Source organism: Cyanistes caeruleus, chromosome 6 (genome assembly GCF_971803275.1).
Source record: "Cyanistes caeruleus chromosome 6, bCyaCae1.hap1.1, whole genome shotgun sequence".
Lineage (NCBI taxonomy): Eukaryota > Metazoa > Chordata > Aves > Passeriformes > Paridae > Cyanistes > Cyanistes caeruleus.
Genome location: NC_141706.1, coordinates 63,024,421 through 63,051,674, shown reverse-complemented (window position 1 = coordinate 63,051,674; position 27,254 = coordinate 63,024,421). Strand labels below are relative to the sequence as shown.

At 45.2% G+C, this 27,254-nt stretch overlaps 1 protein-coding gene across 3 annotated transcripts in view; it reads left to right on the top strand.

The window, feature by feature from the left end:
• The window catches only part of PRKCH (protein kinase C eta), a 147,213-nt gene that overhangs the window by 25,384 nt on the left and 94,575 nt on the right, over nucleotides 1–27,254 (top strand). For 2 of the 3 annotated variants that reach the window (XM_086895149.1, XM_023927374.2), the window contains exons 2-7: nucleotides 1,537–1,600; nucleotides 20,540–20,690; nucleotides 21,500–21,534; nucleotides 22,470–22,558; nucleotides 24,166–24,295; nucleotides 25,179–25,306. In XM_086895149.1, coding sequence (XP_086751275.1) covers nucleotides 1,537–1,600; nucleotides 20,540–20,690; nucleotides 21,500–21,534; nucleotides 22,470–22,558; nucleotides 24,166–24,295; nucleotides 25,179–25,306 — 597 coding nt within the window. Of the gene's footprint in view, nucleotides 1–1,536; nucleotides 1,601–6,967; nucleotides 7,207–20,539; nucleotides 20,691–21,499; nucleotides 21,535–22,469; nucleotides 22,559–24,165; nucleotides 24,296–25,178; nucleotides 25,307–27,254 lie in introns of those variants that run through there. The other variant, XM_086895150.1, reaches the window with a different exon arrangement.

Below are 27,254 nucleotides of genomic sequence, written 5' to 3'. Positions count from 1 at the left end.
TGTGTCCCACTGATAAGTGTGTGTGTGGCACCTCGGAATGGCAGCTGGAATCATGTCAATGAGATGTTTGCTCATTCTTTTTCCTGAAAATACTTCTTCTGCAACAAATTGTGGGCTGGAGAAATGTATGGCTGCCTGTGCTTCCCCTTCACTTACCCCAGAAAGATGTTTTTTCTGGGTTGCATCAGCATTCTGTACCTTAACCCTGCAGAGTCAGCCCACCTCAGACACCTCCTCCCACCTACAGCTGTGCAGGTGCTTTCTTTCCTTTTTTAGCTTAGCTGTTTGACTCCTCTTTGGGGTTCACCTTTCTGTTTTAATATTTTAATATTATTGCCAGTTTGGTTGGTGGCAGCAGTGTTTTCTGCCACGAGCAAATGTCTGGGTCGGGGGTGGTCCATACCCTTGTTGGGGGGGCACAGGTTGATGCTGGGGGTTTTATTTCAGTGATGGGTTGTGTGTTAACACTGGAAAGGGATCAAAGGGCTCACAGGTACACCATGTGCTACCCCAGAAAGGGAGGCAGCCTGAGCTCAGCATCCTGTGCTTGTGCAGGAGGAGCAGGGGGGGTTTGGATGAGAAATCTTTATTCACCCCCTGGAGAGAGCTCCATTTTCAAAATTCCTGTTCTGCACAGGTGATCGATACCCACGAGGTGTGAAGCTCCTCTTTGCTAATTTTACCCCTGAAAATTGTGGGAAATTTGGGAGGTGCCTTGTTACTTCTTTCTTTGTTTTCGTTCTTTAAGAGATTTCTGTGTGACAGCCTTACTCAAACATCAGGAATATTTTGCAGTGATTTTAGCTGGTAAAAAAAACCAAAACCAAACCAAAACAACACCAAAAGCAAGACCTTTATTAAAAATGCATCTCAAAATGAAAAATCTACTCACCAAAAAATAAATGCTTTCTTTCAAGGACAGGGTAACAGTGGGATTGGATCTCTGATCCCTAAAATAATGTTCTCTATCTCTATCTAATTTAGATTAAATGACAAGAAGTCCTTAGGTAACAGCACTAACAGTTTTCTATTTCCTATGGTTTAAGGCCAAAAGGTGATTTATGTAAGAAATCAGCATTTGCCTCAGTACTGATGGTATTTTGAGAGACTGAAACAATTTCACTGAGATAAAATATAATAGAGAGGAAATATCCATATAATTCTTGAAACAGATTGCACATTGATCTTTTCAGAGAATTTAGTGTTAGTCCTGCTTCATTTATCTCACAAATTGGAACAGTATAAACTGGTTTTTTTTTAAACTTCTATTTCCTCTAACAAGGTTGAGGCTGTTCAGCACTTCTAGGAAAAAGGAGCAATCAAGTTCTTTATTTTTTATGGAGCCCTGAATGCTGAACAATTTGGGGACCGGATGCTTGATTTTATTTTTATTTTTTAGATTAAGGTGTGCATGAGAATATATACATGTTCAAATATTATCAAATGTTGGCAGGATTAGTCAGGCAAAATCCCGAGAAGAATTTCTGCCTCAAAAAAAACAATCTTCTAACATTTCCTCTCCTTTTTTTTTTTCAGGTGGATTTGGAGCCAGAAGGCAAAGTGTTTGTTGTGATAACTCTTACAGGAAGCTTCACAGAAGGTAAGGGAGAGTTACTCTGGCTGGTTTCCATTCCGAGCTGGACTCTGGTCTGTGTCCCTGCCATCAGTTCCAGAGCAGTGCAGATGTTTGGATGCTTCAGGGGCCACATGCTGTGGTGTGCCTGAGATTTCTTGAGTGATGGGGGAAATGTGGAAGGGGCTGCTGGTGACAGCTGGAGCTGTGTGTGCCCTCTGCTCTGATCTCAGACCTGGGGAGCCGCTTCGTGCTCGTCTGCTTTATTTCCCTGAAGCTGTCCTTCAGACAGATTGCTTTTGTCACTCGTGCTTTTCACCTGGCTGCCTCTTGAAGGGCAAGCTGAGGAGAAAGAAGAGTAGGTTTAAAACAGAGCATGTTTAAAACATCTGGATGATTTTTGTTCTGTGATGGTTCACATCTACTTCACGAGCATTTCTTCTTCCCGGGCTCACTTCGCACAGGAAGCTTGCAAGTTTTCAGTGTGGCACCTGCCCCAAAAAAGTATCTGGGCAGCCTTTTTTTGGTAACTGTATTTTATAGTGTGATGGTTTTGATATCCCTGTTCTTTACTGTGATACCAGTTATGAGTGTGGATGTGAGCTGTGCTGCAGCAACTCAGGAAATCTTTCTGTCTGTATCCAGAGAACAGGGAGAGTGCCAAGGTGTGCTGGGGAGTCCTGGAGGAATCTCTTGCAGGGATGAAAAGGATCTTAGAAATTGGCTTTAATTTCCAATGACAGGACCAGGGATGGAAAGAAAAGAAACTGGAGGGCTTTGACTGACTTACATCCCAGTTTGTATCCACATGCAGGAGTGCCATGCTTGCCCATTTAAAGCAGGGTTGAGCAGGGATGGGAGGCATGAGCATAAATCCAGAGTGTGTTTCAGATCTGTGCTGGTGGCTGAGTGTGTTGCCAGCAAGGTCTCAGAGATGAGGAATGAAGAGCTCAGATGTTTGCACAGCTACTGCTTTCCAAGGGAAATGGGAAATGTTAGAAAAAATTCACTTCTCTTTCCTCTGTTGTTCTTGAGGATGTGTAGACTTACAGAACAAGAAGATCAAAGATGGCTGTTGGGTTTTTTCTTGTCTGGTTTTTCCCATGTACGGTCACATTTAGAGTTTCTAAGAAAAGACTTAATCCAGGGCAAGCCTGATTTGCAGATATTGACTTTTCCCAGTCATTGGGTAAAGGAGATACTCATGAAGGAGGGGTTTCCCTCAGATACAGAGAGGTCTTGTTCATAACACCATGTTTAATTCTACTTTTGTCCCTTTTGCTGGAAATGTGGAGGCTCTGAATTGTATTTGAAATTTTAAGGGTTGTTTTAAGAAGTCTGAGACTAATTCACTACTTGAAAGCTCAAATAGCAGCTTCCCAGTTGTTCCCCTGATCTGGAGGGCAGCCACTGCCACATCCTTCTGCTCCCTATGACTTCTTATGCCAAGCTAGTTGTTTAGTTTATGGAAATAGCCAGATTCACAAGGTCTCAGGCACCATCTACCCCCAGCAAAGTAAAAGCTGAAAAAGTGAGCAAAGAGAGGGAGGAAATAGGGAGGATAAGAAGAAAAATTAGAAAAACCCAAAAAACCCTGACAAAACAATTGGCACTGGGGTTTAGGCCCACCTGAGACTGCCCTATTTTCTTTGTCCTATTTTGTTTGCCCTGTTTTGCTTATTCAAAACAGGCAGTCCTGGTGGTGCTTGGACTTTACCTTTAGGAGTGGTGTTTTTTTGGTTTGACCAAAAGTTCCTCTGACCAAAATATTCATTTGGTTCAGCAGGGGTGGGGGAGCAGGGTGTCACTCCTGTGAGTCTGACAGAGGCATTTGAGTCCTGTCAGGATGTGAGGGCAGGAGAGGAAACACACAGCTGGAAGGAGGTTAGTCCTTTGCAGGTTCCCACATGGCTCCTCTGCCCATCAGTGCTGCCCTGCTGTTTTGAGGCAGGGAGACCTGCCTGTTTGATGTGCTAAAAACACATGTAGTTTTTTCAGAAAAAGGAACAGAGCAATAGGAAGTGAGGGAGGCCTAGAGAAATTATACCTGCCTCTCTTTATTTTCTCTGCTCGGATATATTTGCTGTGCTAAGCTGTATCTGATTATATTAACTACTCTCATTCAGCTGACGTTTCCTGTGTAAAAAGCAACCAGTGCAAAATTAAAATGAAAATCTCCTTACCTTGTGAGGAGATTACCTCTCACAGAAATCACAGAGTACTCTGAGTTGGAAGGGACCCTGAAGGACCTACAAGGTCCAACTCCTGAACTCCCCAAGCGTGACACATCCCTGGTGGCCCTGGCACCCAGCTGGGGTGGAGGGAAGCACACTCTTCCCCAGCCATCTCCCTCACTGACCCAAGAGCTGTTTCAGTCCAGGCTGTTTTATAGAGAAGGTGAGGACTGACTTCTGCCTGCCAGACTTCAGACATTGCTTAGGGTTTGATTTCTCTACCCTTCTCAAATGAATCTATTTACTCTTTTCTGGATTTTCTTTATTTCACCCAATTAGGATTACTTTTTCAAGTCATCAAGTGTTTTTCAAGTCATACAGTTCCTTTTGAAAACTTTCTTATTCTTTTTTGCTCTGGATATAAATATGAAGTTTTCCCCCCTGAGGAGCTGGGAACTGGAGCAGGGTGCAGTGTGTGGGACCACACCAAGCTCTGCCCAGCCCTGGGGACTGCAGGAGCTGTAGTTTAATAGAACCCAGAGTTCTGCTTCCTCCCCTCCCTGTGATCCCATGTGCGTGCCAGGAACTCTGAGATAATCCACAGGACCTTTGAGATAATCCACGAGATCTCAACACTTGCAGGCCCTTTTAAAGAGAAAAAAAAAATCTGCTTTATTGCTCTTTTACACACATAGTGCTCTTGAGGTGCCCCAGAGGGCATTGCTCAGATGGTGACACAAATTCAGAGCTGCTCTCCAGTGCTTGTTGCTTTTTCCCACTCAACATTGGTTCCAGCTGTGAAAGAGCAGACCCTGAATTAGCTCTTCTTGGGCAGGAGATGATTGATTTAAAATAAAAAGCCTTGCAGTGAGTGTGGGTGAACCACTGCTGCGGTTTATGCCTCTGGACCCTTGGGAGAAGAGATTCCCCAGGGCTGGTGATGGTGCCTGGGCCAGGCTGTTTGGTCAGGCTGGACAGAGAGGCCCCAGATGTGTACCTGGTTGGATTGAACCCTTGCAGCTCTGGAGTCCCAGAGCCAGCCCTGTCCCCTCGCAGCTTTGCCTGCAAGGTGTGCTGAGCGCCCTCAGTTTGCCACCTCTCTGTTTGCTCTATTTAATTCTGAGTAAAGCTAATTAAATTAATACTAATGAAGGATTCGACTGAATTAATGAATGAAGCAAGCCCTGTAGAAAATAGTGTTTCTATTTTTACCCCTGGAATTTGCCTTTTTTTTAATTTTATTTTTTCATGTTGTCACTCAAAGTGATAATTCTGACTTGAAGTTCAGTTTTAATTTCATCTTTCTGAGGTAAGTAATAGTTGTTTCTTTTCTTTTAGTGTCAGCAAAGACAATGACAAATTTGAGTTCTGGGCAAGAAATAGAATGACAAGACTATTAAAAGGCCTAGTGAGTTGGTAGTGCAGATATAGCACCTGTTACTAAATATTTCATGTTGGTAGGGTTTGCAGCAGCAAGGAATTATATTGGAAGGGACCTTTAGGAGCATCTAGTTCCATCCCCCCAAGGGGGAGGCTGAACCTGCTTACCTGCAGGTAACCTGAAGCAGGTTCAGGAAGGCCAAACCTGCTTCTGGACCGACCAGGAAATGCTTCTTTGATTTGCAACTGGCACATTAAAATAGTTTGTCCTCAGACACAGAGCCTCTTGGTATTTTGGTGTCATTTTTCTTAGAGTACATTTTTCTAACATGAAGTTTTTTTAAATAAATAATATTTTCTCTGACAGGTACCACTAAAGATCTGCAGCCTTAAAAGTGGGACATAAGTATTGTGCTAACAAGATCCTTGCTCTGCACTATAATGTAGCCCTTCAGCCTCATAAAGTTTCTATTGACAGATCTGTTATCAGCTTCTTGCACAACAGGGAGGAAAAACAGTTTTACCAGTCCTCTGTAAACTGCAGTAATGGCTTCTTTCAGCCCATCTTTTATATTTAAGGGAATAAATACTGGAAACTAGGAACCAAGTAATAAAAAAATTCCCTGTTCTCATCCCCTGGTTCTTGGGCCACTCTTCGCTTTTGGTTACTGGCTCTAGCAGAGTTTTAAAGCTTGAGGTAGACACCACCCAGAAAACCTGCTGGTCCAAACAGGCCATATCAGTGCAGAAAGTTCTGCTGTCTTTGGTTCACAGTCTGCAAGGACATGGAAGTCTTTAATGTCTAGCCCTTTGTGGCAGAGACCAGCAGGAGACATGCATTTCTTCTCTTGTATTGTTTTTTTCCAATGTTTACACTTTTTTTTTTCAGTGCTTTACACTTGTCACACATGCTGCACGCGAGGGATTTCCAGATCCACTCCATGTTAGTTCAGCTCTGCATTTTCAGATGGAGATAGGTCAGCACAGTGTTGAGTTCATGCAAGAGAAAATGCACCCAAAGTGTGCCTTGAGAAGATTGAGCTCTTGCAGGGACCAGGAATGTAATTCACAAATGCTGTGCATCTCTGTGTGGCAGGCAGGTGAACTTCAGTGGATCCCCAGCCTTGCTGAAAGATGTCAGTCAGGTGAAAAAATAAAATGCCAGGTTAAAAAATAAAAGGTTCCAGAGGCTGATCTTGAAGTCCTGAGCAGATGTTGGTCTCCTGGAGGTCACACCCTGCACACCCCAACAGAGGTTTGTCAGCCAAGTCCCAAAGCCTCCATGAGTTCCTTTTTTTTTGCATTTCAGAGTGAAACTTTCAAAATGTACACGTTGCATTTCATGTGTAAATATTGCCGGGAGAACCCAAGTATTCTTGCACCCTGGAGTGCTGATATCTCACATATGTCATCTCTCTGCCATTAAATAAAAGAAAACAAAACAAGGCAAGTTTGTTAAATTCTGAAATTTCACAGAGAAGAAATATTTCAACAGGAAAACAAACAAACAAAGCTGTTTATTCCTGGTAGCAGAAAGAGCCAGACCCTGGGAAATGTGATTTGCTTGATGTTTATGGAGGGACTGTAATGCAGAGGCAGGAGAGCAGCACCCCAGCCTGACATATCCACAAGACTACTTTTATTTCTCAGAAAATGGTCCATGTGACTCCACAGCTATTGCAGTGTGTCTAATGCCAAGAGGTTTTTGTCAGTAATTTGTGACTTGCCAAGATCTCCCAACTGCAGAGGTACCCAGGCAGTGTAAAAATGCAACAAACAGCAATATCAGGGTTAACTTCACTTCCTCAGTGGGCTGTGTTTTGTCTGGGCTCTGAAACCTAGAGATAAATATTCAAGCTTGCAGTCAGCCCTGGGATTTCAGTGTTCCTGGCTGTAATGAGGAACAGAGGTTTCTTTGCTTTATTTGAATGTGATTCCTGGAAGAGGTGACGGTGGTTCCCAGAGGAGCTGGAACCTCCTTGGCCTTGGAGGACAGGGCTCTGCTGGAGCTGGTGTTTGTGCTGCAGTGGGGCAGGATGGTGAGTGTGGGATGGAAGGAGAGGAGCATGAAGCTAGGAGGTGAGTGCTGGGATCCAGGGGTGATGGCACAGCTCTGGTTGTTGCTCCCTGAGGCTGTTTCATGGCCATCCCTCTCTGGAGCCAGTGTAGGTAAGGCACCTGGATGATACCCTGGACTGGGATGAAGGAGGTGCCCCGACAGTAGCACACCTCAGGCTGTGCCTGAATTTCTCTAGAACACCGTTTGTGAGGTGTCTGACAGAGATGAAAATAGGGTAATAGGTGAGATGAGATAGGTAAATGCTGTCCAAAAGCCTCAGTGCTTTACCAGGAGTCACTCTGTAAAAAGGTACCAGAACCTGCAGGAAAAAAAAATACCAACAAAACTATGCTGTATGTTTCATTATATATATATATATAAAAAAACTTGGTCTCCAGCAACTATCAAATTAGGCTGTATCCCATTTAGTATCTGAGTCTCTCAACTCTGGCTGCTGAAGGAGACTCCTGATTTAGGTGGTACTGCCACAGTCAAGAATTTGTCTTGTGTCTGGAAGATGCTGTTGTGCTGCAGTGTTTAATGACCTCAGTTTACCTGGGGGCTATTTGGGCATCCTCAGTGCTCATGAGGAGAGCCAAGGCTCCCTCTGGCTCCACAGACATCAGGAGGATCAGCAGCATCAGTCTGCTGCATGGTGAGGGTGTTGAGCAGCTCAGTCCTGCAGGGGGGAACATCTCCCAAACAGCCAAGGGCAGAACTGGATCTTCAGCATTAGGTGAGCAGCCATGGAGCTGGAGGAAGCAGAACTCATCTTCTGGTGATGCTTTAGGAGGTGAATACTCACATTTGTAATTTATACACCTCTGTTTTAGGTTGTTCCAGACAATGCCCAGCAGAAAATAATGAGTTTCCTGCTCTTCAGTGCCAGCTGTTTTTGTTTCCTGGAGTGCTTCAGCAGCAATGGTTCTGTTTGTTTTCCAGAATGAAATGCTGAATCAAAATAGAGCTTTGAGCAAAGATACCCTGATGTTGTTTGGCCAGGGTGACCTCAAGCTTGGCAGAGGCAAGAGAGGGAGGGATGAAAGCTTCTGCTGTCCCTGTCTGCTGTCTTTGGGGAAAACTTACTCATTTGTGATGTGGGATAAACTGCCTGCCATCAGCATGGCTCAGAGTGCTGTGGACACCACCTGCCCTGAACTGCCTCAGTGGCTGCTCCCCCTGGCACTGCCAGCACTGCTGGTGGTTGCAGATGAGGGAATGAGGCAGTTTCATAATTGAGGGTGAATCTGTCTGTCTGAAAAGGATGCTCTTGGGTTTTCCTGGGGCTGCTTTGAGTGAGGCCAGTTCTGCACCAGCTGTCTGGACTGGGAAATTGGAGCAGGGCTGTGGTTGGTTTTTGGGACAGAATTCTCCTTGACTGAACTCAGCCCTGCCCTGGGTGCTGCAGTGAGGCAGGAAGGGGGAACCACAGAACCACAACAACACTGATGCAGAGGAGGGAGGGAGGCAGGAGGTCTGGCTGAGCAGGTGTCCTGCTCTCCTTGCTCCATCTGCTGAGACAAGGGGAAAGGGCAGTGAATGGTGGAAACACTGGGAAAAGTTGCTTGGAGAAGAAAGTTGCTTAGAGCCATAAGGGTCTGGAAGAAGGGCAGAGATAAGAAATATAAGGAGAGATAGAAGGAAGTAGGGGACTGGTCTGGGGAGTGGTGATGGATGGATATGGGCAGGAGTAGTCTGGAAAAAGCAGTTTAAAGAAGCCCAAAGGGTTAAAGGAGGTGGGAGGAGGAGAATATGAACAGAGGGATTGTAGAGGAGCTGCAGGGGACAGGGAATGGCTGCAGCAGCAGCATAGCTGTAACCATCAAAGCCTGTTTCTTGCTGGAGTCTGGAACTGTTTTTAATCCCAGAATCTCAGCTCTTTTCTGCCGTCTAGCTGCCAGACCTGTTGAGCATGTGTGTCTGCCACTACACTGATCCACACAGCAAAGCACAGTCCTTTCCTGGGAAGTGTGTATTCCCCTTTCCTCTCTCCCTGGAGCTGTGTGCTTAAAACCACAGCTTTGCTGCTGAGCCAGGACTGAGGAGACTGCTGCAGTTCCAGCAGATGAACTTGCTTCCAACAATAATTTTCTTTGTTTATGAAATGTAGGAAATCGCCTTAAAGCCAGAAACCTTTTCATTTGAAGGATATCACTAGAATATCAAACTCTGAAAAGTCAGGCAGCGCCAAATTTTTGTGTCTAAGATGTGTCCTTCCTGTATGTTCACAGTACAAAATTGCAGATCACACTTGCAAGTCAGCAAGGATAAAGGCAGAAAAATGTTTCTTGTCCAGCCTGCCCTGCTCAGAGTTCTTAGGTGTTGAGAGAGGAATCCTTACTGAGTGATGGCCTCAGTCTAGTCCTATGCCTGTTTTCACTTGCATTGACTCTGGTTCTGTATTTCACTTGTGAGTGGGGGGCAAAGTGGGAAAAACAAGCCCTTCAAGGGAAGGGTCCAGTTGCATCCAGAAGGGCTGGTGACAACTTGCACATGAAGGCCATGGCAGAGAAATCCCTGTGTCCCATGATCTGGCTGGGAAATGGCTGTGTGTGAAGGCAGAGCTGGAAGGAAGACAGAGCGCTGTGTGGGGGGAGAACTGCTTAAACCTGTGTGAGGGCAGTTGTGACCATCAAACCATGGGTTGGCTTTCATCTCCTGTCATTTGAGCCTAAACAAATTCCCTCCCTAAGTGTTCCTTCCCTTTCTGAAGGTCTGGGAAAGAAGATGAAGCGAGGTACAGGTTTTAGGTGTCTCTCACAAGCTGTTGGGGAAAGTGACTTTCTTCCTGCTCACCCACCTCTGCTTGTTTGTTAATTGAGGGAAGTGAGATGGGAGAGCCTGCAGGAGGCAGAATGTTGATTTACTGCTGCTGTTCTTACACCTGCTGGAAAGGGTCACCTATTTGGGAGAATGAAATTGGTGGGTGTGACATTATGGAGCTGCTGACACCAGACTGCCCAAGCAGTGTGATGGTGAGTCGCCATCCCTGGAAGTGTTCAAGGAATAGCTGGACGTGGCACTCAGTGCTGTGGTTTTGCTGACAGTGTGACAGTTTGGTCAAAGGTTGGACTCGATGATCCTGGAGGTCTTTTCCAGACTTTATGATTCTATGATGCTGAGCTGAGGCAAGCAACACCCTGTCCATGTGGCAGCCAGCATTTTTAAAGCTGTATTTGTTTGGATTCGGGACATCTGCTTTTGAAATCCCAGAGACATATTTCAGAAGTGGAGAAATATGTATTTCAGGGTGAAAACCATGTTTGGGAGGAGATGGGGAAGGGGGAAAGAATCAGGTCCGGCTGTGTTAGCTACTGGGAAGCTGTTGGGGACAACTGCGTTTATTGAAGGCACCGCTCCTGGCCCGCAGCCCTTGGGAAATCCCTCTGGGAAATCACAACAATCCCCTGGCACTGGGAGGGACACAGAACTCATGGTCTCTGCCATCTGCAGGAGTTTCAGGATGGATTGTGTGATCCCAGCCTGTGCACTGAGTACTTCCTTGCTGCATTGCCAAGGTGGGATGTGTTGAGAAGAGGCGTTACTTCTCGGCAGAGCTCTACCCTATAAGCTGGGAATACAAGAGGCTGAATTTATTTTTCTTGACAGATGCTTTGCTGCAGCAGTGTGTTACTCAGCCCATGGTGTGTGGGAGCCTGCGTGGGAGAGCGACATGGTAAACAACCTGCTTTTTGAGGCTGTTGAAATTAGAGGACTCATTGGCATGCTGCCACATGGAAATCTCAGAAGTTCCCAGGTCAGCTGTGTGATCAGAGCTCAGCTTGCACTTGGGCTCCACAGCTGTGCGGTGACCAGTCCACCAGGAGAATCCAGGTGGTGATTCAGGTGCTGATCATCCTGCCCAGTGAGCCCAAGTGCACATCCAGGGGAAAAGCTGAGGCCTCTCATGACAGCAGCTGGAGGCCCCAGTGGCAGAAAAAGGGAAATATTTACCTTGTTGTGTTAAATTAGCTTTCCCAGTTACTTTGCTCCTGACTAGTTTTCAGCTGTGTTTTGGGGTACAGTTTGCTTTCTCATGGAGATGTGTAGTACCCTTGGTGAGGAAGGTCTAGATTTCATCTTGGGGATGGCTGCTGCATTGAGGGATGTGGTTACTTACTTGTGGAGATGCTGCAAAACTTTGAGACCCTCTGGACACAAGCTGCTTGATATTCCCATCTCAACTGGATTTTTTGTTCATCCTGGTTTCTTTGTGTGTTTTGTCTTTGTGTTCCATAAAAAGTATTCTCCTGCTCCTCCTTCTTTTGGGGTTGATGTTAAACCTGTGTCTCTAGCAAATTGCACTGCCTGGACATAAATGTGTGAGTTTTAAGCAGATTTAGTTGTCAGGCATTGTGTAGACACCTTTGTTTCAGTACCAAAGCAGCCAAATTCTGAAGCTGATCCTGTGCCCCAAAAAGGGGGATGTCCCCAGAGCATCCACTTTAAAAACAGCTTTAAACTGCACTGGGTTAAAAATAGGTTTGATTTGGATCTTGTGCTTGCCTGTGTGGGCTGGGCCTCCCAAAAGTGTGTTGTGATCCCTGCTATGGAACCACCCACGAGCATATGAGCTGCTGGTGGTTGTGACTTGCAGGAGCCCCCAGGCAGGGGCAGCAGGGAGGGTTCAGGATCTCCCTGCTACCAATTCTGCTTTTCTGGAGGATTTTGCACGAGTGATGGGAGTTTTGACTTACAAATGCTGTCACTCTGTTAGTGCTGATTCTGCTCTGTAGTCAGCGTGGTTTGAGATCTTCTAAATCAGAGGGCTTCTGGCATATGAATTAATCATGGCAAAGATCAAAGTTGCTTTGCTAGTTTTATTTTCCTGTTTTTAATGAATAATGTATCAAAATAGTTTCCTTCCCTAGTAAATCACATCTCAACGTTTTTCTCTTGAGTTTAGTAAGTGGGAAGGACTAACAGGAGGTTTTACAATGGAAATTTGCTTGCCTAAGCACAAGGAAATGGTAATGATTGTGAGGGGAGGAGGGAGAGGAATCGGTTTGTTAAGGCTCTAATGAGCCATGCAGTAAGAAGTGTTTTGGTTTTTTTTTCCTTTCTTATGTAGGTCAGTGTGACAGGAGTGGGTTATGGAGCATTTCAGTAGATCTGAGATGGCAGGGAGGGGGCTTCATTGTGAGGTGGGAACAGTGGGGCTGGGGTGACTTAGATTCCACTTCTGCTGGAAGACCATGTTCAGCTACAGCCAGAGGGAAGCATCTGTCTGGGATATGACCAGAATAATTTATTTTGCTTTTTGGAACTGTGTTTTACTGGGTAGGGGACAGATAGGAGTTGGCATTCTGGTCACAGTGCCAATCTGGGGCTCTGACGGCCTCAGTTCAGTGCTCAGGTCTCTCCTGTCTCCCTCAAATCCCTCCTCTGCTTTTTAAATAAAATAATTTTCTCCTGGAGTTTCCTCTCTGTGCAAGCTGTGACAGTTCTTTGCCATTGTTGCCCAAGCCTGGTCTCTCAGGCAAACAGATATACAGTGAGGTTTTGCAAATGAATGCAAGAACTCGTAGAGATGAAATGGTAAGGTTACTCACTATAGAAATTAGTGGAAATGCTTTTCCATTTACATTTTTCAGCCTTGTGCAACATACTGTGGTGCCTTGCTTCAGAGCTGTCAACATCTGCAAGCAAAACCAACTTTTCTTAGACAACAATGACAACAACTTTTCCAAGAAAAATCATGTAATAGCAAATGTGGAAAAGCTGCTCTGTGCACATCTGAAAACCTGTGTGGCAATTAAAACTCTATGCAAAGTAACATTTATGGTGTTCTTAACTAGTTGGGAGACTTGGATGAGGCAGCAAAATACTTGTTTTAGAGGTTCTCAAGCTGCCTTCTTCCTGCTCTCTCATGTTCTCACAGAAGTTTTGCAGACAGATAAAAAGAAGCTGTTCCTCCCTCAGCCCCAGCTGTACTGGGCTGTTCCCTGGACTCTGCAGCCATCTCCCCTCCTGAAGATGTGGCTGCTCCCAGCAGCCAAACTCTGCTCACTGCAGCTGTGCCAAGCTGTCCTGCTCTCCCTGGTGCTGCTACAGCCAAGCTCAAGAGGCTGAAGAAAGCTGAGCCCCCCAAAAGTTGCTCTTCTCTTACCTACTGGTACCAGCAGAGCTTTGGCATCATTGTGTAATTCTAGAAATAAGCCTGTGATGGGCTTTTGTAGCAATAGCAGAGCACTGTCATGCTCAGCAGTGGTGTGTGAACCTCACTGATCCTGTCCTCACTGCTGCCACACTGAAACATCATCCTTCAGCTTCAGTCCTCAAATGCTGCTAAGCACTGGGAGCTCAGATGAATTCATGTCCTAGATCTGGCAGGAAAACAAGGAAGGTGGATCTGCCCTACTTCAGCACTTGGACAAGAAACAGAGGCCTTGCCTCCAGTGCATGGTTCTGTGTGATTTGATGCAGGGGTGATTACATGTTTGCATTTCCAAGACTGCCGATAGTGCTGTTTCACACTCCTGAGTGGGGAAAACTTTTTTTGGACTCAGAGCATCATTGTTCCTTCTTACTCTTTCAGACAATATTGACAGGTTGGCATCTTAAAAGATGAGCTGCCCATTAACATGGCTTTTCTGTGAAGTCCTGGAATACAGCATAGTGCTGCCAGCCCTAGCTGGCTCTTTCTCTGATCTTCACACAAAACTTTATCCAATTTCAGAGGGCCAAACAGCAGCTGGATCAAACATGAGTCCCAGTCTGTGTTTGATGTGCCACATGTTTGCTTTGCAAGGAGCCTCTCCTGGGACAGGAACCAGAGTGCAGAGACCAGATCGTGCACAGACTGGCAAAAGCAACAGAATGATCAACTTCTGCTTGGAGAGAAACCCCATGTGGTTAGCATGGTCTGTGTGGAGGTGGCTCCTGGCTGATTTGTGCATCCAACTTAACTTTTGAAAAAAAGCTTTGTAGTAAAAAAGCCTAGGCTTTTACTCTGCAGCACTAATATTAGGGCAGCAGAATAGGGTATTTAAATCCTTTTCCCTTTTCAGGGTCAGGCTGTCAGCTTCTTCAATGTTGTGTTGTGTTTATAACATTTTAATTAGCAAGGCTTCCCATGGTTTTGACCATACACAGGATTATGGTGATGAAACTCCTGATTAAAAGATGCAAAATGTTAGTAAGCAATTTTTGTCAAAACTTACATGTTTTCCAGCCAGGGAAATAAACATCTTGGTTTAGCCTCAGTTTACATGCAGTAGATGTGAGGAAGCCCAGTGTTGGGTAAATATTGAGAGAACACCTACATACTGACGGCTGGAGGGTGTGTGGGGGGGTGAATTAATTTACTTGATCCGATTTATGTATTCTTTTCCTAAAACACCCACTACTACTCACTGTCAGAGCATGGGCTAGATGAGCATTTAGAATGATCTGAGATGGTTGTTCAGTGCTGCAGTGCTTGCAAGAGGTGAGTTGTCTCTCAATCCACTATGGTGCTTTTTACAGTCCAGTAAGGTCAATGGTTGTGTCTCAGTTCAAAAGGAGCTTGCTCACAGTGCTCCTTGAGGAGGATGATGTATATACTGCTCCTGCTACTTATAAAAGAAGGCTTAATTAAGTTTTTGCCCATTAACATTATTGATTTGAGGCTCTTCACATTGCTTTTTTTGAATATCTTTATTTCTTCCAAATTCAAATGCCTCTGGTGCATATGGGAGTGTAACACCAGGAGCTGTCATGTGTCACAGCTGGCTGAACTCTGCTGTGCTGGTGTTACAGCAGCAGTCAATAGCACCACAGTGAGGTTGATTTCCAGTAGATGAGACCAGACGAGCTTTAACCACTCGAGTCAAATAGTTCCAAACACACCATCCTGCAGTTCTTCCTCTTGTTTTCCTGCTGTAGTTATGCTGCCACTGTAAGGATTTGCCTGACATAACCCCCTGGAACTCTGGGGTAGGGGGGAAAGGAGGGATCTCTGCCCAGCAAGAGCAGGATCAGGTAAGCTCAGGGGGCAGGTGGAGTGGTGTTTGAGGCTGCTGAGTGGGTGAGGATGTGCTGGTGCTTGCACATGTCCTCGGATGACTTGGTGGGTTATTTATTCTCCTCTCCCGCTGCATGTATAATTTCCACTGCCATAAACATGTGTTCAGTGTGAGTGCAGAGGAGGAAAGAGGAAGAGGCTTTTTAGTGTTGAACTTTGTAGTTAAGTTTTGCACATAGGCAGGCACAGTAAATACCCCATAGTTACAGATGTCAGAGTTTAACCACGGATGTGGAAACTCCCTTCACTGAGCAATTACTTGTCTGCTCTTAAAGCAGTGTTTGGACATTTGAACCGTTCATGGTGGTTGTTGCTTTACCAGAAATTAGAGCATTTTAAAAGTCTGGGTTGCTTTAACTGTCTAGAATGGCTTTGTTTTGTAAAACACTCTCTGTGTCCAGAAGGAGAATATGTATTCTGTAGGAAACTGACCAGAATGAAAAACATGAGCTGGGAAAATGTCTCTGATGGCTTTATATTCTCTGACACCAAAGATGAGAGGCATGAAGGGCTGCTGCACTGGCTGCCCTGTCGCAGAATCACAGACTGGTTTGAGTTGGAAGGAACCTTAAAGATCTCACCTCATTCTAACCCCCTTCCATGGGCAGGGACACCTTCCACCAGACCAGGTTGCTGCAAACCCCATCCAACCTGGCCTGGAACACTGCCCAGGATGGGGCAGCCACAGCTTCTCTGGGCAACCTGTGCCAGAGCCTCACCACCCTCAGAGGAAAGGATTTCTTCCCAATAACTCATCTAAATCTATTCTCTTTCAGTTTGGATCTGTTCCCCCTTGTCCTATCACTACATACCCTTGCAAACACTCCCTGTTCAGATTTCTGGTAGGCTCCCTTCAGGTGCTGCAATAAGGTCACCCCAGAACCTCCTTTTCTTCAGGCTGATCAATCCCAATTCTTTTGACTTTTCCATTAGCAGGCTTCAGTGCCATGTTGATGGATGATTTCTGCCCATAGCCTCTCACCCCGTGGCACTGGGACCTGTTGAACAGATGTGATGGGTGTGCGCTGAGAAACTGCTGCTGGTTGGGAGGAAGGAGGTTTTGGTAGCCATATGTTTCACCATTTCAAAATCACTTGCATCTTGTTGGAGGGCTGAACTTGCCAGCTCCATGGTGTAGTGTGTGGGATGCAAGAGCATCCAAGCCCTGAGACAGAGGGATTTATTCTCTGAGATGTGGTTGTATATGTAGATCCACTAAATCATGTGGTGGATGGTCTCCTGCAGCTGGTCGCCTGGGCTCAGGGTATGGCTGAGGTTGTGCTGGGCTCTCCCTCTCCTTTTCACTTGAGCCAGCACCAGGAAATGGGAAGAACAGTACCCAAAAGAGTTGATGGCATGTGGAAAGTAATCCAGGCCTTCCTGCAGCCTGCCTAGTAACACTCAGATTTGCTATGTTGTAAATTGAGGTGAACATAAGCATGGGTGAGGATCAGGTGATCCTGAAAGATGCGCAGTATCAGCAGAACATTAGCAGGGTCTGACAGCCAAATAGTGGGAGAAAGTGTGAAATCTGATGAGTGTTTTAAATACAAGTTGGCTTTTAGTAAAGAAAAAAAGCCTAACTTGTGGCATGTGCATTAATGACAAGCAGGTCTGCAAGATGGAACTGTTGTGCTCTGGGATTTTGGTGTCTGGAGAATGGGGGAGGGAAGCTCTAGGGAGGAGGCTTCAGGCTGGCCCTGGAGGTGATCCACCAGAGCAGGCAGCATGGAGACTCCCTCTGTTGCCCAGGAAAAAGCAAGTGCCTGTAATATTTTTGGTTTTGTGAACTTCAAAATTACAGTCTGTGTGAAGCTGGGCAAGCCACAGGGATGCACAGCAGTGTCCTGTGGGTGGCTCTGCAGGCTGTCATCAAGTGCCCCCTATTCCTGGTACCAGGGATTGGTTTCCTCTTGCCATGTGTGGTCTGTTCTGCATGGGAGAGCACCAGGGAGGTGATTACCCTGTGCTGGTCCTTGGCAGAGCCATAACAAAACCAGAAGCTGCAGGAGCTAAATTTGGAATGTATTCTTTTAAACTCTGCTAAATGGGGGCTTAAAGGGCATCAGCTGTTGGGTTCCTAGTGGAGCAGCTGGCATGGAGCAAGCTGGTAACTGGATTGCATCTTTAGGTGATTTACTTAGGTGCTCACCACCCACTCAAGCCCTGTGCTTTCCTTTCCACGCCTCAGAAGTTCTCCTCTACATGCTGAACACCAATAGAGGACACTGCCAGTTGTTTGGCCCTGATCCAGAAAAAACATGTTTGCCTAAACCTACATCTAAGTGATGTTCTTGTGAATTTGAAGTTGGGCACATTCTATAATAGTATAAGAAATTTTTATTTTTTTTTTAATTTTCACATGAAGTTGTGAGAGGCTCAGCCTCAGCAAAGCAATGTCTCTTCATCTTCCTTTTAGAGGACCTTTTAGTTGACCTCCTGAGGTTCTTCTCAGGCTTGTTTCCTATGGTAGATAACAAGGCAGTTGAACATTTGAAAGGAATATTAAACCTCCACAAATCAGATCTCACTTCTGGCCATCAAAATGACATCTTGTGTGTGGGAAAGAGTTGATTATCTCCCAGCTGCAGAGTTCCTCCACCTTGCTGTCATGTGTCTCTGGTTGCCCACTGACAGGCAGGATGCTGAACTAGATGGACCAGCATTCTGATTGTCTGGCAATTCCTGTGGTCCCCTGGGTCCTGTTGACCTCAGTGGGAATTAAACACATGTTTAAGCACTTCCCTACAAAGGCAGGCTCTTCTGCACCAGTCTCTGCACAGCTGCTTGGAGCTGTGCACTGAAGAAAGCAGGTTTCTGTTAAATGCTTGGATCAGCCTTACCACATCCTTTTTCTTGGTGTGTTTAAATGGGAAAATCCTAATTTATAGTATGCACTTCCATTTAAAAAATAAATGCAAGCTGTCCTAAAGTCGAACTGTGCTCCATGTCACAGTGATGCCATCGGGCAGGAGGTTTCCATCAGTGCCTGTGGAAGGGACATGTGCAGGAATGACTGGGAGAACTCAGCAGAAAACCCTTGAGCTTTATGGCTGGCTTTGCTTCTGAACCTGTAGCAAGAGCACCAGGAGGAGTATGTCCTGTGGGTTGTGGCCCCTCGAAGTGGCTGGGCTCAGTACTGACAGGATAGTTTCCCTTATCCTGACGCCTACAAAGAGGACCAGGAAATATGCCTGTGATGTGGGATTCCTACATTTCAGGCCTTGATCAGGTTGACAGCTTTTCCTCTATTTCCACCACCCCCCTGCCCTCAGTGGTTAATCAGCAAAGCCAGTTGAAAGCAGGGAATTGCTCTGCTCCCTTTATGTGGGAAGATAAGTGGGAGGGTGACAGCTGTGTTTGGGTCCTGCTGCCGATCCCCTGCTCTGGGAGTTTACAGACCTGTCCCCTCCTGTGGAGTTATATCCATGCAGAGGGTTTGGCAGGAACTGGTTTTGCTCTTGCATCCACCAGTCCATGCTCTAAACAAGAGTCCTGAGCACAGAACATTGTTGCACAGTCACCTCTGGCAGTCTCTGGTGTGTTATCTTCCCCCCAAAATGCCCCTGTTTTCAGGGCCTTCACATTGCAAATTAACTAACTCATAAACTGCAAATTTAATTTCCTTCTTCTGAAGCAAGTGTGCCCCAGATGAGGCTTTGATCTGGGAAGCTCAGCTGAGTCTGACCAGTCTGTGCAAGGATCCCAGAGACCAGCTGGGTGGGATATGCAATTTGGACAGCTGCTGCCTAAATGGGAGTGGCTCTCTTGATCTAGAGCTCAGTTCCTGCCTTTTGAGAGACACTTGTTTTGTGTAAATTGAGCTTCTCTAGGAAATGGTTATGTGGTTGAACTAAACTCAAAAAAGATTAAATTATATTGATAGATAATTAAATTGTGATATTAAATTGCACCAGAGGAGTTTGGACTGGGCATTAGGAAGTATTTCTTTAATGACAGGTGGTTCAGACATGGGAAAAGGCTTCCTAGACAGGTGATCAGTGCCCACAGCCTGTCATATTTAAGAAATGTTTGAACAATGTGCTTAAAGCACATTAACTTTTGATCCATTCTGACATGGTCAGACAGTTGGACTAGATGATTACTGTAAGTCCCTTTCAACTGAAAAAGTCTATTCTATTCTAAAATTAAATTGTATTTTGGGACAATTTGGATTTGAATTCCAGCAGTTCCTGGATCTCTGCTTCCCAGAACTATTAAATATTACCTAACCTTTGTAAAATGAGCCCTTTAAGGAAAGCTGAGTGTGGCACATATCAAACAACTAGCCATTGCTGAAAAAGTAGCCTATGTTTTTTAACCAACACAGGAAGTATTGGAAGCATGTAAAAATGCTGCAAATAGTGATAAAGAAAGGTAGCATGAGAATATCAAAGGTGGGTGAACACTGTTCTCAAAGAAAGACACTGCTTTCACTCAGCAAGTGTGGTGGTGGCCAGTTGGTTATATGTAGTTGTGTTTTCAGGAGTTACTGCCCAAAAAGCTGTGATTATAACAACTCATTAGCCTTGAGCTTCTGGTCTATCTACAGCTTGTGAATTAATAGCTTGCTAGCATGTCTCAGCATGGGAGGGGAGTGAGGGGAAGATAGCAAAAGGCAGATATTTCTAGATGAAAAATACAATTTTGAGCTAAAGGGGACATTGCAGTTAAATTCAGTAGCTGTCACAGATGCCGTCCTTGTTCTAGACCACAGTCTCCTGATTTCTAACCAGGGATGTAACCGTGGCTTTTGATATCATTTTATCATAGAATAATAGAGTGGTTTGTATTGGAAGGGACCTTAAATATCTAATTCCAATCCCCTGCCATGGGCAGGGGCACTTTCCACTAGACCAGGTTGCTCCAAGCCCCATCTGGTGTGGCCTGAAACACTTCCAGGGATGGGGTAGCCACACTCCTCTGGGCAACCTGTGCCAGGGCCCCACCACCCTCACAGTCATTCATTTCTTCAAAACATCCAAATTAAACCTACTGGCTTTCAGTGCAAAGCCAATCCCCCTTGTCCTGTCACTCCATGCCCTTGTCAAAAGTCCCTCTCCAGCTCTCTTGTAGCCCCCTTCAGGTACTGGAAGGGGCTCCAGGGTCTCTGCAGAGCCATCTCTTCTCCAGGCTGAGCAGCCCCAGCTCTTCCAGCCTGTCTCCACAGCAGAGGGGCTCCAGCCCTGGCATCATCTCCACAGCCACCTCTGGGCTTGCTTCAGCAGGTCTGCATCCTCCTTAGGCGAGGGCCCAAACAGAATGCTGCAGCAAAACCAGAAGCAGTAACTGTGTGTGATGATCTTAATGTTTTGCTGTCCTTTTTTCTCCTTCTCCCCCCTGCACAGGGACTCTGCAGAGGGACCGGATCTTTAAGAACCTCACTCGGAAGCGGCAGCGGGCGATGCGAAGGCGGGTGCACCAGGTGAACGGGCACAAGTTCATGGCCACCTACCTGCGGCAGCCCACCTACTGCTCTCACTGCAGGGAGTTCATCTGGTAAGAACAGCTCAAACACCCTGGCACAGAGCTCCCCAGTCCTTTGTGTTCTGGGGACAGGGCACCCTCAATTCTGAATGTCACTTAGGATTTATGCAGGGCCTCGGATGTGATGCCCCTTGGCTATCAGGTTGGGCAGGGTGCATTTATGCTGCAAACTGGAGTCTGCTGCATGGGAGGACAGAGGTGATGTGCATCTTGGATGCTGGAACCAAACTGGGTTGGTGTGGGGATGTGGCAGTGTCCCTCCCTTGTAACCACAGATGTTATTTCAAGGGAAAAAAGGTAATGAAACAACCTGAAGAAAGAGTCCACTCACTCAAGTGGAGTGTTGAGATTACACTGAAAAGAAAAGTTGCTTGAAAGTTTAGAGAAAATTCCTGGGGACAGAAAAGCCATCAGAGAGGTGTGAGGTGATGCACATGGAGGAGTAGGCAGAGCAAGGAGAAAAACGTAGATATGTCTCAAAAGAACATGGAGTGGGAGAGATAATAACAGGGTGTGGGCTGCTGGGATCAGTCTAGTATGTGTGGTGTGTGTTGTAATGAAGTGAGGTATTTGAGAAACGAGAGGAGGGGGAATATGGGGAATAGAGGCATGTTGACAGCCTGCCCTGTGAGCTATGCCTATGCAGTGCTTTCCTGCGCTCTCACACCCCTGTGCTGGATTGCACCACTAATGCTGGGCAGCTATGCCATGGGATCTGATAATTTGGGATCCTCCTGCATTTTGGCTCTGCCTCCTGTAAACAATCTGCAAGACGACCATCCTTCTGCCATTAAATCGTGTCTCTGTTTTCTCTCGGCCAGGGGCGTGTTTGGGAAGCAGGGATACCAGTGCCAAGGTAAGGTGCTCCGCTCCTGCGTGGTGTCCATGTGGGATGTGCTGCTTTGGGAGTGCTTTTCCATGCTGCTGGGACATGCTGCAGCTGTGAGCTGCTCTGGAGTCACCAGTCCTCTTCCTCCCCAGGCAGCCAGACCTGTGCTTTTGAGCCCCGTCAGGTTTGCGTGGCTGCCACTGACATTCCTGCGAACATCTGCGTTGTCCCATTGCTGTTTCATCCTGTGCAGGTCCACTCTGTTGAGCTGTTGCTGGCTACATGCAACACCCAGCTAGGCATGGGACACCCAGAGTCCCCTCAGGACAGTGCTCAGCTGGTATTGGGACACGAAGTACCCTGCTGGAATGGCCACCCTCCTTTCTCGAATTTGGGAGTTCATGACTTTGTGGGCTGGCACAGCACCTCTGCCTGAATGCATGGTTTGGCTGACTGGCTGTTGGAGATGTATGTGGTGCTTGTTTGCATTTAATTATTGTTCTGCCTTCCCCTTTTTCCCAGAACTGCCTGCTTCATGGTCATTCAGTGCAGCCTAACACAGCCTGTTCCTGTGCAGTATAATAGGGCTCTGGTGTCCTGTGACACCAGGAACCTGCATGTAGACAAAATGTGTATTGCCATGTGAAACACTCTTCACTGGATAATTATTTCAACAGCATTTTTTGAGTAGTTTGAGAAGCTCCACTGTTGTTTCTGTGTCCATCACCCATATTTGATATAGGCAAGTGTTTTCTAGGCTGTGAACTATCCAGTGCAGAATTTTTGTTGCAGTAGGTTGAAGATACATCTCCAGATCTGTTGCAAATTCCAAGCCACCAATTATTTTTCACATCTTTACTGTGTGCTGATGATGCAGCTGAGCCTGAAGGAACCCAGCTGGTGGATTGACGTGTGCTGAGTCTTCCAAGGGCTCTTTTCAGTGTGCCTCTTTTATTTCCTAGTCTGCACCTGTGTTGTACACAAGCGCTGCCATCACCTCATTGTCACAGCTTGCACGTGCCAAAACAATACTAACAAGAATGATCTCAAGGTAAAGTCATGTTGCTTATTTTGGGTCATCATACTTTGGGTTGCTGGGGTTGTCCTATAATGGGTTTATGGTTTATAAACCATGTCCTATCATGGGTTTAAAAGTGAGGAAGAGTGAGAGGGACCTACTTTTTAAAAGCCATGCAATGTCATCCAGTTGTTCTGTCAATGCCATTAACTGTTTGGATTAGCACATGGTTTAAGAAGTCAGGATATCTTCACTGGAAGACATCAATAAGTAGCAAATTCACTGGTTTCCTTGGTAATTTTCTTGCATGATTAACTGTGGTGCAATCAAAATTTGGTGTCTGGTTCTTCATGTGGATTTCTCTGGCCAACCACTGGTCTTTGTTTTGCCTCTTTTTTCTTTTCCGATTGCCTGAAGGGCTCATTTAGTTGTCAGTCCACACCTTTGCTTTGTGAAATACATTGTAATAAAGAACCCTTGCATAACTTAGGTTTCTGAACATTTTCTTTCTTGCTGGTATTGGCTGTGTTTGATGGGAGTAACATCCCTGCCTAATGCTGCCCTGTGCACTGCATGTTGCATTTCTGGAATTGGAAATGGCTCAATAACAGCTTGAGGAAAAATCAAATCAAATCTGTTTATTCACGAGGCAGCTCCATGTTTTGTGCCATGCAGTTGCATTTATTTGTTATTTGTTACCTCCAAACTGCTGAGCTGAACTCCTTAAAATGACCCCTTGACAAGCCAGATGAAAATGAGTTAAGATGCCTAAGGGTAGAGTGCAAGTTAAATAGTGAATGTCCTCACTTCTCTCTCGGGATTATGAAGGTTTTATAACACATTTAAACTGCTTTAAAAGAAGGCAAAAGTGAGCAGGCACCACTCACCTTAAACTTTTTGTTCCAGTCACACCCCTGACTTTTCTTTAATAGACTTGTGGGTTCTGCCTCAGCTTTCCAGGATCTGCATGTTGAGAAACAAAGTCAAAAGTGATGAATATGCTAAATGGGGTCTGGTTTTTTCAGCCAACGGAACATTTTTTAAAAGGTGCCCTTGAGATCTGAGTGGTTTACAGTTGGAAAAGAACAAGGTTAAAAAGGGGATGAGTGCAAGTGATAAAGTAAAATGTGTGCCTGAAAGGCTGTTAATTACGAGGAGGGTGAGAAGAGGAATGAGAATTTTAGAAGGAACTGTGAAAGCAGTTCTATATTAAAATTAATAAAATCAACAGTTTGACCTAAAGTTACATGTTTTTGCATGTAGTGTGCAAGTCAATAATTTTGAAATTGTGTGATTAAAAAATGCTGTAGCTCACACTGCAGTGGGATTGGTTTCTTTTGAGATAATCTAATTCTAACTTGTCTTAAAGAATTTAAAATTGGTAGGGAGCCCTTATTTTTAAATTTGCTTTGCCAGGTAGTCTGGCCTGGCCAGCAGAGAAAGCAGGGCTGAGTCACAGCAGGTGAGGCTGTTAATTCAGTCTTCACTTACAGTAAACCTCAGTGAGGTGATGGATCAGGACATTTTCTGACTTGAAATTATTTTCTTAGATTTGCATTTAAATGCCTGTATATAAATGAGTACCAGCTTATAAATATGTGTTTGAATTTTAAACCTGTGCTTTCCTTATGGTGCTGCAGGTGACTGAGCAGAGGTTTGGGATCAACATTCCTCATAAATTCAGCGTCCACAACTACAAAGTCCCAACGTTCTGTGACCACTGCGGCTCCTTGCTCTGGGGGATCATGAGACAGGGTCTACAGTGCAAAAGTGAGTGGCTTCTCACTGTTGCCTTTCCACAAAATACATTTATTTTTAGACACTTGATGCACTGTGTGGACTTGATTTGTGCAACCTTCAGGGAGAAGCTGAGTGATGAATATTTATCTTTGTAAGAGTTAAAAAAAAAGGGCTGATCTCCTTTTTAATCTCTGGCTGCCAGAAGGACTCTACTTTGCACCCTCAGCACAGCTTTGTTTAACTTGCATTATTAAAAGTATTCTGCTTCCTGCATTCGTATTTTCCCTTTACCTGAAAGTTTTTCCTCAGCTAATGAGATAAGGCAGTGAAAAGGCATCTGAGGGGAAAAAAAGGTCATTGCTTTAGGCTGACAACCCAGCCTGTTAATTGATGACTAAGCATGTTCTGGTGTTATGTTTTTGTTTCAGTGATCCAGACTGTAAAATCCTTGCCTTCATCTCCCACAAGAGGGTGTGTGTGTGCTCATGAGTTAGAGCAAGAATGATTTTTGTTTCCCACTGAACGCTGTCTTTAAAATTAGACAGAGGAAAATGCAAGGGACGTTTGTTGCAAATTCTGTGGCATTATAAATACTAATTGTACTTACAGACATAGCTGCAGTGGTAGTTATGCACCTCAAAAATATGTGCTTATGAAAAGCTTTAGGCAATAGTGGCATCCTGCTTGGAGAGTTTGGGGTGTGTTCCTGATTTTCAGGAGTTTATTCTCTTACAAGAGTCCTAATTTTGCTTCTACTTAGATCAGTGGCAAAAACCCCTCTAGTTTAAAGATACAGGGTAGGTCCAGATGGGTGTATTTCCTGAAACAGAATTAGTAAATTGTTTCTCAGCAGTAAACCCCTCCAAGTTATTTTAATTTTTCCTTTGCTTCTACTTTCCATTGCCCATGTCAGTCTGTAAAATGAACGTCCACATCCGATGCCAAGCAAATGTTGCCCCAAACTGTGGGGTGAACGCAGCAGAGCTTGCAAAAACCTTGGCCTGCATGGGTCTGCAACCAGGAAGCATTTCCCCAAATTCAGTGAGTATTTATTTTTTTTTCCCCTCCTCTATTTAAAGCATTTACAACTGAGTCTTTCTATGGGTGTAGGAGGAGCCAGAGGGTTCCCATAGGACAGGTAACGTGGGTGGTGGACTGCAGGAGTAGCTCTGTGGCTTGTGGCAAAGGCCTCACCTGGAAAATGGATGTCTGGCATCCAGGTTTTAATCTATAGGTGTTAGTTTGAAATGTGCTTATGTTTCACAGTGCTGTGACTCTATAACATGTTTTCATCTGCTTATCACAAATGAGAGCAGAATAAGACCCTCTGACTTATTAGTGATCAATACAGTTTATCTCATGCATTTTTTATTTTTACTGCAAGGGCAAATGCTATCTGCATGCATGGCTTGTGATAGAGCAAAAGAGCTCAAGAAGAAGCCTAATTCTAAATTTGTTACTTTTTCTGTGTGGTTTTGGGGAAACCATTTCACTCTTCACTACATCCCTGGCCAAAAATCTGTGGTCCCTATCAACACAACAAAAAGAAAATATTAAAACCCAAACCATAATTTCCAGACATGGTAAATCTTCTCATACAGTTAGCCAGCTATGTTGATCAACCATGCTATGCTGTAGCAGCCTAACAGACTCATTAGGCTGTGCTGCCCCTTTTGATTTCAAAGTTTGATAGCAAACTCTTATCTTTGCTCTTCCCTCTGTAGCAGTTTGGGGGACAGTTATCCTGGGAGTTACAGGGAAATCCCATACTCCCTTCTGTGTTCTGCAAAAAACAGCACTTGTTAGCACTTGTTGTTTGCATCATCTGCACATCAAAAGGAGATGAAAACAGAAAAAAATAAAAAAAATAAAAATCTGTGCTTGGTATTTAATGATCTCTTCTTGTTATTCATGACCTAAAGGATCTAGGAAAGTGTTCAGACTGTGCTGTAAGAGCAACCCTGAATTACTTTAAGCTGAATGAGGGTGGGTTTAGATAATACATTAGGAAGAAATACTTTACTGTGCACATGGTGGGTCCCTGGCACAGGTTGCCCAGAAATGCTGTGCATGCCCCATCCCTGGAAATGTTCAAGATCAGGTTGGATGGGGTTTTGAGCAACCTGGTCTGGTGGAAGGTGTCCCTGCCTATGGCAGGGATTTGGAACTGAGTGATCTTGAGGGGACCCTTCCAACACAAACCTCTCTGTGCTGCTGTGACTGCTCTTGGTTCTCTGCCCATGGTGACGAGTCTCCTGTGCAGGAGGAGCTTTGCTGTACACCGGAGCAGTCACAAGATGGAGCTCACGAAGTCCCTGTGACTTTGTTCAGCCCGATAAACTGAATGGAGGTGCTCGTTTGTATGCACACGCAGACCTGGAGAGCTGTGAGCAGAGGGCACCCGAGGTTGGCTCCATCTTTCTGTACTTCAAAATTACAAGCTCTGGAAATGAGTGCTAATACTGGTACAACTCCTGGATATGCAGCACCTCACTGCTGCCATGGGAATGAAAAGCTGTCCATAGGATTTGGAGCAGTGGAGCAAGTCTGCAGCCCAAATGTGGAAAAGAGACATGTTTTGAAGTTGGGGTCCCACTGAACTGGGCTTTGAGTAAGACTCTTCAAATCAAGTAGGAACATAAGAAATTCAGGTGAGATCTGCTGGGGTTCTAAATCTTGCCACCACTTTGCCTATTGCAGAAATTAAGCAGTCCTCCTTACTTTGCTGATGGAAGACTTGGATTTCCCCACTCATTCTCTTTTTTTTTTTTTTTTTTTTGTGGGGAGTAAGGATAGAGAGAGTCAACCTTGTCTCTTGTTTCTTGAGGATAGTTCTGTGCAGGGCCTAGAGTTGGACTTGATGATCCTTGTGGGTCCCTTCCAAACTCAGCATATTCTATGATTATCTGATTATCTGTGATGTGCTGGGCAGTGAGTTTACAACCCAAAATGCCCACATCAGGAGCTGGTGTTGAGATGGCAGCACAGC